The following is a 13402-nucleotide window of genomic DNA, read 5'->3' as shown; positions in this document are numbered from 1 at the left end:
TGGCGGCATTTACGTTGTAGATGTCTTTGGGCTCTGGTAACCACTCAACACCAGGTGGGCCGTGGGCTCGTCCACCTATCTAAGCCATTAAAAAAAACCGATTTTTTACAATTTCATAATGATGCCTTATTTAATTAAGGATTGAAAGATGCTTTTAAATCATACACGCCCTTGTATGGTTACTAAAAACTTACCCGTTATCCTTTTGTTTATTACAGGACAATGAGACCCTGGCTGGTCTAAATGCAATGAACGCTTCGATGTCCGCCGACGGAGTGTCCCGGGAAGCCTCTCTGACCCACAAGCTTGAGACAGCCCTGGGCCCTGTCTGTCCGCTTTTGAGAGAGATAATGCTAGATTTTGCTCCTTTCCTTTCTAAAACCCTGGTAGGAAGCCACGGACAGGAGCTCCTGATGGAGGGTAAAGGTACACTGTTGTAAGCATGGTAGTTTGAAATGCTCTTGTTTTAAATTGCTAAAAATATTTTAACCAGTTAACATTAAAAATACGTTTCTTAATATTTAGTTTTCATTCGTTGTCTTCTCCGTAAGTTATGGTGCTTTGGTAATGCTATTCGACGGCAAGCTTTTTTTTTATTGCTTAGATGGGTGGACGAGCTTACAGCCCACCTGGTGTTAAATGGTTACTGGATCCCATAGACATCTACAATGTAAATGCGCCACCCACCTTGAGATATAAGTTTTCAGGTATCAAGTATAGTTGCAACGGCTGCCCCACCTATTAAACCGAAACGCATTACTGCTTCACGGCAGAAATAGGCAGGGCGGTGGTACCTACCCGCGCGGACTCACAAGAGGTCCTACCACCAGTAGCTTTAGAAGGAGCTGCTGAATACATCGAAAGATAAATTTCTTGGTTACTTGACTTGATAGATAACGTGATATGGCGCAGGTCTCCAAACATTTAAATCCAGCACTTCGGTAGTGGAACTCGTGATGTTGCTCTGCTCGCAAGAGTGGCAGAACTCCCTCCAGAAGCACGCCGGCCTCGCCTTCATCGAGCTCATCAACGAGGGACGGTTACTGTCCCACGCCATGAGGGACCACATTGTCCGCGTTGCGAACGAAGCTGAGTTCATCCTCAACAGAATGAGAGCTGACGATGTTTTGAAACACGCCGATTTTGAGGTGAGTTCCTTGGTGCTATGTTATTCTGGTACCGTGGCGGCTGTACCCCTGGCATTGCCAGTGACCACAACCGATGAAGACGATGAAGATAGACAAGAGCCTGTCAATATTTAATACAGGAAGTCTAGTTTAGATTAATCTTTAACACTTATTATTGTAATTATATATAATCCGTTTATATTGAATTAATAGAAATTAAAATAACAAATGAATAGGTACATACATTGTTTTTTTGTTTTGTCTGGTCATAAAATTGTAAGTCCGGTGCCTTTGCATCTAGCGATGCAACGGGGTTCGGATCCCGCAAGCGCGGGTACCAATTTTTCTAATGAAATACATACTTGACAAATGTTCTCGATTGACTTCCATGGTGAAGGAATAACATCGTGTAATAAAAATCAAACCCGCAAAATCATAATTTCCATAATTGCAAGTAGGACCTCTTGTGAGTCCGCACGGGTAGGTACCAGCACCCTGCCTATTTCTGCTGTGAAGCAGTAATGCGTTTCGGTGTGAAGGTACGGCAGCCGTTGTGCTGTAAAAACTGAGACCTTAGAACTCATATCTCAGGTAGGTGGCGGTATTCACGTTGTAGATGTCTATTGGCTCCCGTAACCACGTAACACCAGGTGGGGCGTTAGCTCGTCCACTCACCTAGACAATAAAAAAAGAAAAATGAAATCCTAATGACTTTTGTTCATTTCAACAACCTTCAGTGCCTTTGCGCCACGAGTAGCGCGGAGCGAGCTGACGAGGAGCGGACCTGTGAGCGGCTGATCGCGGCGGCGAGGAGGAGAGACACCGCGGCCGCCGCCCGCCTGCTGGACAAGCTCCGCCACGCTGCAGCACACCAGGCCGGGTAAGCCTATGCCGCGCTTTAAAATATGCCATATCTATTTAATTGATTATATCCTATAATATATTAGTAACTAAACTGCATCATAGAGAGAGAGAGAGAGAACATACTTTATTGCACACCAAAACACAATTAACATCAGAAAACAGTCAACAAGCAGATACGTTTGTACAATAGGCGGTACATCATATAGTTACTGAACAAAATAGAAAATAGTTTCTATTTTAGGCAAAAATGCCTATTTGTGGTGGTGGTGGTCTAAAATTAATATTAATATGGACTATAATTAATTGAAATTTTAAGTTTCAACATCATTATGATTTTTTTGTCAAGTTTTACAATAAACAAAGGGTATATAAATAGTGTTCTCTATATTCTCTCTATATTCGTACTTCTCTATATTCTCTATAAGTGTGGGAAATTTTATGCTCCTCCGCCCACGCAATTTTCGTAAAAAGGAGTACAATGTTTTTGCTTCACGTATTAATTATATCTTTGACGGGAATGTGAAATATTTTGATCAAGTTACCAGGCTGTCATACATTCGTAGAGCTCTTTAATACAAAGAGGCTGTTTGTAGGACCGGCACGCAGTTCTGGAAGCTAGACTCGTGGGAGGACGATGCCCGGCGCCGGAGGAGACTGGTGCCCGACCCACGCGGACACCGACACGACGACGCCGTGCTCGTGCGCCAACACGCGCAGCCGCCGCCCCACGACGCCATCCTCCAGGTCAGCACGCTCTGCAACGCCGCGCTACATCTACCGCCAGGGGATAATGGGCTCCTGGTTGAAGAGTGCCACCCAACATTCTAATGCAATTGGGATGTTGGACGTCTCAACATGGAGCGTTTTTTTTATTGCCATTGTAAACAGACGAGCACACGGCCCACCTGATGGTGAGTGGTTACCGTCGCCCATGGACTTCAGCAACACCAGGGGCGGAGCCAAGCCGCTGTCTACCGCTAGCGTGTGTTGAATTACCTGTCAACGTAGAACTTTTTTTTTTGCCTACCTAAGCTGATAGCCTTGAGAGGCTATATCAGTGACGCCTTAACTAGTAGGTGAGCTCACGGGGCTCAAACCTGGCGACGTTGCTAACACGAACCCTAGCAAGAGCTGTGCTTCGCAGAATCTTCTACCGGATCGGAATCGCGACCCGCTGAGAAGATCCGGCGAGAAATTCAACTAGCTGATGTTTAGGTTAGGTTGCACGTTGAACTTTTTGCCGAGCTCGACGAGTACCGTTACCAGGGTCCCTACTCCTAGCGTTAGAGCTGAAGGTGTCTAATGCAAGGGTTATTGGATCTGATCTGACCGTAAGGACGTGTCTAGGGCGTGATCAGTATTTGGGGAGTAGTCAGCGGCGGTAACGATAAGGCGATTATCATGACGCATTGCCTTATCGAAGTAACGCTCTGACGCGGACTTCATGAGTTTTCGGATCGGTTCGAGATCCAAGTCGTCTTGTAAAGCGATGCTCCTTACAAACCACGGACTCCGACGGCTAACCTGCAAAAGCGAGATTGTAAGTCCGCTTGTAACCGCGCAGGCCACAGAGGAGCTGCACGCGCGGCTGGCGGCGGGCGGGGCGGGGCGCGGGGCTCAGCTGCCCACGCCGGCCGCCGCCGAGCTCCTCGACGACGCTGAGCTCCTGGTAGACGATCGGGAAATCGATGCTGACCTTACTGGTGAGTGCTTATTTTTTATTGCTTTCTGGGTGGAGGAGCTCCCAGCCTACCTGATGTTAAGTGGTTACTGGAGCCCATAGACATCTACAACGTAAATGCGCCACCCATCTTGAGATTTAATAAGTTCTAAGGTCTCAAGTATAGTTACAACGGCTGCCCCACCCTTCAAATCGAAACGTATTATAGCTTCACGGTAGAAATAGGCAGGGTGGTGGTACCTACCCGTGCATACTCACAATAGGTCTTGCCACCAGTAAAAAAGACCAACTTAAAATCAACAGGATAAAACTAAAGGGAATTATTTAAATTTGAAATATGATTTTAAAAAAAAAACTATTATTTCTTTCATTCGATTTCGCTGTCTTCATCGCTTTTTACACGGAACCCTAATAATCTGTCACTGACGTAGGTCCAGTGAACATCAGCACGAAGGCGAGGTTGCTGGCTCCCGGCCTAGTGGCGCCCGGGACAGTGTCGCTCACATCCACGGAACTCTATTTCGAGGTGGACGAAGATGATCCGGAGTATAAGAAAATCGATCCTGAGGTAAGTACGTGCTTATTTCCTGTTAAGGACGAATTCGTCGGACATCCGTTACCGCGTTGGCGTCACTACGGATCCTCCCGATCCATTAACGGTGCTTTTAGGTACTACAAGCACCGGTCATAGTTCTCGTCGAACCCGTGTCTTGCGACGAATGGCTCGACGAGTAAATTAATCCATAGACACAGCCCACTGAGTTTCTCGCCGGATCTTCTCAGTGGGTTTTCGATACGGTGGTAGATTCTGCGAAGCACCGTTCTTGCTAGGGCCAGTGCTAGTAACACTTCCGGCTTGAGCCCCGTGAGCTCATCTACACATTAAGGTAAAGCCGAAATAGCCTCTCAAGGCTATCAACAGTAGGAAAAAAAACAGTATTGGTACATCACAATAAGTGACGGCGAGAGTCATCTTTTAGCAAATTATGACATTAATAAGTTGCGTTTGCAAACAATAACATAAAGTAATATTAGTTGAGTAAATACTAGTGAGCACCAGACGCTCGTGAGTACAGAACGATATTTGGTGAAGTTGATTCTGAGGACTGTTATTAAATTTGTATTTTGGTATAAAACCGCGCATTATCTTATCTTGTACCCCAGCTCATAACAATGTAGAAGTCGTCAAACGATATTTTATTTAAATTAAAACTACAATTCAATTTGTATTTCTAAGATTTAAATTTCAAATCTATACTAATATATAAATCTACAGTGGTTGTTAGGGATGTTCCGTTATAACTATTGAACCGTTGAAATATGGTATCCATGTAGAAAATAGACGTACTTAATGGATAGGCTAATATTTATATGAGTGTTGGACTCCCTACACCAGTTGCGGGGGCGTTCATGATGAGAATCCTTGTGGGAATGAGAAATAATAATGCAGCTAGTCACTAAATAAAATCGCATAATGCTCATACTCTATCACGTCAAGCGTCGTCCGTCAATACCAAAGCATTATCTAATTATATCGCTGCACATTAGTAGATGATCTTCGGTTACCTTGTCTTTTATTATGGTCGCAAATTACGTTTATGTTATGATGTCACATTCGACTGAATAAAAAATTTAATTCTATTCTCGACTATCTGACCCGGCAGACTTCGTAATGCCTCAATCGATAAATAAAAGACCTAAACTTTCGTATAAAATAAACTTAAAACAAACAAAAGGAATCCATCCGACGGGGGACACGTCAAAGCGAATACAAAATTGTTATTTTTATTTAAATCTGAGCATTTTCATATTTATCTACCTTTTAAACCTTCTCTGGACTTCCACAAATAATACAAGACCAAAATTAGCCAAATCGGTCCAGCCGTTCTCGAGTTTTAGCGAGACTAATGAACAGCAATTCATTTTTATTCTATTCTCGATTACTTGTCCGGATAACTCTACAGTAACCAAACCCAACATCTAGACCCTTAATGTGATGGTCGAATATCGTTTTCATACCGCAGCATAGGTAATTACAGAGAATGTTTTTTAAATTCCTTCTCTTACTTGTTGCAAATATGTAAACTATAATAAAATGATATTTGGATATGGCTTAAAATCCGAAGGTAGTCTGCATGGCACTTACTCGTTTGTTGGAAAATTTTAAAACTTAGAGAGAGAAAGAGAATGCTTGCTAACACTGGCCATAGCAAGAGCAGTGCTTCGCAGAATCTACTAGATTGGAATCGTGATCCACTGGGAAGATCCGGCGAGAAACTGTGTGGGATATGTCTATGGGCTAGTTTTCACGCCGAACTCTTCGACTCGTCCAAATCTAAATAACGAGTTCGACGAGAACGGTGACCAGTGCTTGAAGAGCATAAAAGCATCGAGAGATTCACTTCACACATACCAGGGGATCCGATAAGCAATGTTTAGTGCGACGGCGGCTTTACGTTGCTCCGTCGTTTGAGTCGGACAAGTAATTAGGCGGCCACAATAAGAGGGTTGTCGTGTCGCGCCGCTTTGTCGAAGTAGCGTTCTGACGCTTCCTTAAAAAAAAACAAATAGCAGACGGTAGGAGTGTAACAGGACTCGATACGACGGAGCTCGGTAGATCGCGGTGTACCGACGAGTAAATGCGGCTAAGTCATCAGATGATAGATATGCATCAAATAAATTATAACGCAACTTAATCCAAAAAGTAATTAATTCAAATTATTGTAATCAGCAAATCATTTTTAATTGGTGCATATTATTTTCCGACAGTATCATTCCGTGCGACGTGAATGAAGTCACCGGTAACAGCTAGGCAAATGCCAAATACATATAATTTCCTAAAAACGTTTATACAGCTGTGAACTATAAAAATGAACAAGTATTGAAATTATTCTTACATGCAATGAACATATAATAAATCGTTAATAAATCGACTCAAGCGTACTGATCCGTTATTTATTCGACTATAATAGTTTATTTGAATATTATACCCATTCACGGTGATCTTTTAAAAGTTTATTCGTGTTGAATATTTTTATGCTATCGTATATCAACAAATGAACACCAATCTTAATAGAAAATGAACTTACGTTACGTACGAAAAAAGAAATTTAAATTTTAAATCGACAAAATCACATATTACCTATACTTCATTGCGTGCTTTTCACGCGTTTTTAAGCGTCTATTTTGTAGGCAAATTGGAACTCGCATTAATGTTTCCGAGTATTAGAATGTTACTCGCATTTTGTAATCTTGTCATCTCGTAATCACATGTTGCATTTTTAGAGAGAGAGAGAGAGAGAGAGAGAGAGAGAGAATATACTTTGTTGTACACTAAACGAAGGGCTCGACGAGCGAACTAACCCATAGACACAGCCCACTGAGTTTCTCGCCGGATCTTCTCAGTGGGTCGCGTTTCCGATCCGGTGGTAGATTCTGCGAAACACTGCTCTTGCTAGGGTCCGTGTTAGCAACTCTCCGGTTGAGCCCCGCGAGCTCACCTACAAACGTTAGGGCAAAGCTGAAATAGCCTCTCAAGGCTATCAGCATAGGTAGGATAAAAAAACAACATTAAAACAACAGTCAACAAGTAGACAGACACATTTGTACAATAGGCGGTCTTCTAAAATCTCTCGCTAAAAGAGATCTCTTCCAGGCATCCGTTTGATTTACAGAAATTCTGGAAAAGATAAAGATGCATTAGGCATGTTGCGGTGTACTATTAATAATACGTTATTAAAGAAATTACATCCATACAATAAATAGATTTTATACCATTAAATATAAAATGAAATCACTATATTTCATTATTTTTAAATAATTGGTTTCATCTACCTGTAGGACCTCTTGTGAGTCCGCGCGGGTGGGTACCACCACCCTGCCTATTTCTGCCGTGAACCAGTAATGCGTTTCGGCTTGAAGGGTGGGGCAGCCGTTGTAACTGTACTTGAGATCTTAGAACTTATATCTCAAGGTGGGTGGCGCATTTACGTTGTGGATGTCTATGGGCTCCAGTAACCACTTAACACCAGCTGGGCTGTGAGCTCGTCCACCCATCTAAGCAATAAAAAAAAACATTCGCGTTATTTTTTTTTCTAGTCTTTCATTTTCAATTTCAAAGTTTAGAAATAATATCTGAAGTAAAAAACACTGTAGTTAGCACAATATCAAAATGTCATGTTAGTCGTCAGTCAGTGATCACGAAAACTGGACAATTTGAATTGTTAGAAATAATATGATGATAATAATTGCGAGATTAAACTGTAAAAGCAGTTATGTCTATAACTTGCGAAATAAGAATAAAATCAAGAAATAAAAGGATTTTTATAGTAATGAATAATCCTATATTTTTTTTCTTTCTAAAGCTCGGCATTATTACATACCGCGTATTCTGAGACAACCGTCGTTTCAAATAAGGTGTGACAAGATCTCTTTGTTCAGTTATTTACTGTATCTCAAGTCTGTTCAAAGCGTAGTAAAACGAAAATTATATCGATTTCACTCAAACGAAAACATCACATGAACTAAATTTGCCTACAAACGAGAACCTTTCTTAACCCTCAAAAGACAACGTTGATTTTCGTAATTTTAGATGACTTATAAAATACTTTTAGAACTGGCCATATATGTGAGATATGAATATTATATATAGGCGTGTGATATAGCCAGGTAACCGAATATGAGGCACTTAGGTACGTGGACAAAGCGTCCCCGCGGCGTTCGGTGCATCGGGCGCCATGTTAGTGTTGCCATATCAAACGTCGCGATTTCGATAAATTTTAAATAAGCTATTTAAAAACTCACTCTTACCCAGGCAGGATTAAATAAACCTATGTATTTAGAAGACATCACTTTTTACTGCCTATAAAATTGAAAATCAGCGACGAACTCATTATAAAGAAAAAAAGTCTTAAACGTTCCTTAATATTATCTACATGTGTAGCATCACGCAGACACGTAATAAAATTGTTATTTTTAAAAGAAATTCGGTAGCGTAACTAATTAATTCGAACAAATTCTCAATCAGGATTTTTTATATATTATATAAAAAAGATTGTTCAGAAATAAAAAGACAACATTTAATATTAGAATTGTTTATTTTTCAACGCTAGACTGTAGACTATCTAATTTTATGACGATACAATTAGTATACTGATTTAAATAAAACCAATAAACAGTTCTCAGAGACCGCACCAATGAAATAATGACATTAATTATAACAGATTTCAATATAATTTGCAGAAACCATCCACACTTACGGTTGTTTGTTAGTTAGTAATAGTCAATAAAATATAAAATAAAAACGTTGCTGGTTTGATGGAAATAAACGCGTATTCGACAATAAAATGGATTTAATTAAATGTTATCTAAACTGCAAAGAACATGAAATATTTTAACGACTGGCATCTAAAAAAAAACTCATTTAAAGTCTTAATTCAAATACCAATCCGTTAATCTTAAACTAAATTCTACATAATGACGGCATCTCCTATATTTTTGTATTAGATTAAGGTTATAAAGAAATACATAATGAGATGAAATCCAACGAAACTAAATCTGAATATTACCTATTTAGATAAGAGTGCAAAAATATTTTAAACTGACTAAATATTTAATACTGTAATAAATACTGTATACTAATAATATTACTAACATTCTTAGTCGTCTTTGTTCGTTCTGCCGTCAAGTATATAATATTAAACGAAATTTATAACAAAAAGTGTTTGCATGTTTATATATATTCTTCTTCTTCGTTGCTTTCTTCATTACTGAAGGTCGTGTACTTGAAACTTGACCGCGGTCTGTCTCCTGAGCTGTTTCCACCTCGTTCGGTCCTCAGCTTCTTGAATGGCGGTTATGACTGGCAGTCCTGTTAGGGTGGTTATTTGCTCACACCAGCGGCTAGGTGATCGGCAGCGGGTCTCTTTCTTTCCACCTTGCCCGCCACAATCACTTTGTCTAACTTATCCGGCTGTCGGCGGGCAATGAGACCGAAGTAACTGAGGCAGATAATTGAGAGCCTGACTCGGATGCGAAGCTGATCTAATATAGAATAGACTTATTTGTCATCTTGGCCTTATATGTGTACATATATTTTGGCACTTATAACATGTAATGGACGTGACGTCAGAAGCCATGCCCTGCCGTCAGCCATATCGCCAAGCCATGTATTAACACGCCCCCTTCCGCTACTGCCACTAGCCACAGCTAACGAAGGGGGGATAATGTTAATAAAACAAGCCTTGCCAGTCATTTCTACCCGCTGAGTTACTCGCCGGATCTTCTCAATGGGTCGCGTTTCCGATCCGGTGGTACAATCTGCGAAGTACTGCTCTTGCTAGGGTCAGTGTTAGCACCACTCCGATATGAGCCCCGTGAACTCACCTACACGCTAGGGTGAAGCTAAAATAGCCTCTCAAGGCTATAGGCATAGGCAGGAGCAAAAAAAAATTCTACCCTCTTCCTACTTTCTAGCACAAATAAAAGAACTTGTCGTTACGCTGCTGGTTTTTTTGTCGCATCATTTACTACAAACACGAAAAGCTAACGGATAGCTCCTTGAAAAGGTTAAAGTAACACAATAATCCTTTATTGTTTTGAATTTTGCTTAATCTTCCAGTATATTTTATAAATATTAATAAAAATAACATATTCAATAGAAATTTCGAAGGCATCATTTTGTCACCGGACTATTTCTACGAAATAAATTAAAATCTCGCAGAAATTTAAAAAACGTCTATGACTCATTAAAACAATAGAAAAACACTCAACAACAATATTTAGAACAACGGAAATACAATCACTCAAACGCCTGGCATTAAGCACTCACATATACAGAGATATGTAACTATGTATGTAGTTTATTTAACTATTGAACATATTGTCACTGGTGTACAGGATGTCTGAAACAGTTGGTAACACCGTCCTAACTATTTCGGCCGCAACGTATTCACGCATCGCCGTCACTGTGCTTAGTGCGAGTTTTTAACGTTCTCGACAACGTAAAAGTTAACTCAATTTTGTATGCAGTTGGAACAGCGCCCCTAGCGGCAAACGTAGGCAAACGGGGCAGCTCCATACAAATTTCAGTTAACTTTTACGCTATCGAGAACGTTTAAAAATTTGCACTAAGCACACTGCATGACAGGATAGTAGACGCATAGTATACTGAGAATAACTCGTCTGCCTATCTACTGCAAAAGCAAGCTAATGATCCAGATTTCTCACTCAAAGGCTTATCTTATATTCTTATTTCGTCTTACACATTATTGAATGTATCAGTGGCGGTAGCCATCACAGAACACCAAATTTTTGACAGATGCCTGAAAGTCGCTTAGGACATTTTCAAGATAACCTAGTATATATACAAATTCCGAAGAACAACATTCGGACCGTCGGACTATCGAGCAATTACACCCGCTCAGTGGAAGATCTTTTAATGGTAGACAGCGGCTCTGCCCCTGGCATCGCTGACGTCTATGAGCAGCAGTGATCACTTACCATCAGGTGTGCCGTATGCTCTTCTGCCTACAAAAACATTAAAAAAAGATCTTCCCTTTCGTCGTTAAGCATAGAATTTATTTGCACCCTCATCAAAATATCGACACTATAAACTATCGATAAGTGGCACATCCCTTATGGAGGGGCAGTGTGTGGCATATCCTTGGTCTCAGACATCGAGACAATGGCGTCCAGCGGAGCGCCGCGTGTCACGCGCCCCGGGCGGCCTCCGGGGGAAATCTCATGAGAAAGGATTGTGTTTGCATAGCTTAATGAGGACGTCACGTGATTCTATACGATTTTTGATGTTTTATTAGCCTTATGGTCGTAAACATTAGATTGTCAGATGCATTAAAGTTACTTGTACTTGTTTTAGTATTACTCATTAATGTTGGTGTTAGCATTCGAAGTATACTGGTGGTAGGACGTCTAGTGAGTCCGCATGGGTAGATACCACCGTCCTGTCGATCGAAGGGTGGGGCAGCCGTTGTAACTATACTGAGACCTTAGAACTCAAATCTCAAGGTAGGTATCGGCATTTACGTTGTAGATGTCTACGGGCTCTGGTAACCACTTAACACGAGGTGGGCCGTGAGCTCCTCCACCAATCTAAGCAATAAATAATAATAAAAAATAACTATATCATTTATGTTATATTATGTTATATCATCTCGTTTGTAATCCGCATCACTATTGTTGTTGTCGACATATAATAGCGCACTATTTAAATGTCATTATTTTATTGACACTGACTATAATTCTTGGTATTTTTCGCTCGTTGACACATTCCTGCAGTAGTCGAAATTCGACTATAATTAATTGGAATTATAAGTTTGTACACTATTATGATTGTATTTTATACTTCTATAATCACAAATTTCGCCAAGACTACACTACTCAATTTGACAACAGACGTCTGAATAAAAGTTTGACAATAAATAGTATGCATGCGTGTGTGCGTCAAATACATGGTATGTAGTGTGTGTAATGTTTTCTTTATTGATTTAATGTTTTATGCATTATTTTAAAAAAGTATTAACATTGTGCACTTCTTCTCTATATTCTCTTTAAGTGTTCAAAAATTTCATACTCCTTCGTCCGCGCAATTTTCGTAAAAAGGGATACAAAGTTTTTGCTTCACGTAATAATATATAGATTTTAATAATCAAGAACCGATATAGTGCAATTGTCATTAATATTTAACAAAATTATTCTCGAAACACATAAAGTTAGTTTCAAATCCAATGCTTAAAGTCAAAAAGACATATTTTTGCGTTGCATTATTAATTTACGAGTTATGGTATTGCAAATTACAATATTTGCTTTTCGTAAAAAATAAAAGTATCGGAAAGAGCGCGCGTGTCTTGCGGCCTTAATCGATGTTCTGGTACAAAATATAAGCGGCAACGATCGCTTGTGTCTTTAGTGGGGGAATGATGATCTGATTTGTGTGCGAAGGGAAGAACGCTTCGGGACAGTTCCCCTAATGTTGAAAACATGTTAAATGTTGTTCAATATTACTAAACCAAGGTTGCATTCTCAAAGTAAAAAGCTTTATCGTGGATCTTCAGTGTCGATGGTGGATATCATATCTTGAATCCCATTCCATCCTTCGAGGTTGATTTTGGAGCTTTAGAGCTAATGAAGGACTGGGTATCATCCTCTTGGATGTATTTTATATAGAAACATTAGAAAATGTATCGAATCCACATTCTATAATAGCACCATTGCATCATTCATCACGGCAACGAAAACTCCCCTACTACTTGGAAATCTTACCTGCGATCTACTCGTAGTTCCAGAGGTCATTTCTCCGGCTTATATTATTCTAGTTGTATCAGACTCTAGAATTAATAACGCATGTTCCCTCAGCGCTTTGACTCTGCATGATATGTGTAGTTGTACCGCTGGTCCATAAGCCGTCATAACTCCTGTGAAAACAATTGAATCAAAGAGAAGAATATAAAATGAAAAAATGAAATTTATTTTGATATAAATGTTTACTTATTTTGTAGTATTTACAACCTTTTGCAGGCACAGTTTTTAATTATATTATCTTCTTTTTTTATTGCCCTTGTAGACAGACGAGCGTACGGCCCATCTGATGGTGAATGGTTACCATCGTCCATAGACTTCAGCAATGCCAGAGGCAGAGCCAAGCCTCTGCCTACCGTTATCTTTTAATTTATTATGAATTTAATGCATAATAATCGAGCAATCACATGTGCTA

General features: G+C 40.1%; 1 protein-coding gene across 4 annotated transcripts in view; it reads left to right on the top strand.

The window, feature by feature from the left end:
• The window catches only part of LOC101744498 (neurobeachin), a 573788-nt gene that overhangs the window by 287318 nt on the left and 273068 nt on the right, over nucleotides 1-13402 (top strand). For 3 of the 4 annotated variants that reach the window (XM_062672222.1, XM_062672221.1, XM_062672219.1), the window contains 6 exons: nucleotides 219-426; nucleotides 913-1148; nucleotides 1865-2007; nucleotides 2585-2735; nucleotides 3556-3694; nucleotides 4104-4240. In XM_062672222.1, the coding sequence (XP_062528206.1) occupies nucleotides 219-426; nucleotides 913-1148; nucleotides 1865-2007; nucleotides 2585-2735; nucleotides 3556-3694; nucleotides 4104-4240 (1014 nt within the window). The remainder of the gene's footprint in view (nucleotides 1-218; nucleotides 427-912; nucleotides 1149-1864; nucleotides 2008-2584; nucleotides 2736-3555; nucleotides 3695-4103; nucleotides 4241-13402) is intronic. The other variant, XM_062672220.1, reaches the window with a different exon arrangement.

This window comes from Bombyx mori, chromosome 14 (assembly GCF_030269925.1).
Source record: "Bombyx mori chromosome 14, ASM3026992v2".
Classification (NCBI taxonomy): Eukaryota; Metazoa; Arthropoda; class Insecta; order Lepidoptera; family Bombycidae; genus Bombyx; species Bombyx mori.
This window is presented reverse-complemented; position numbering and strand designations above follow the sequence as displayed.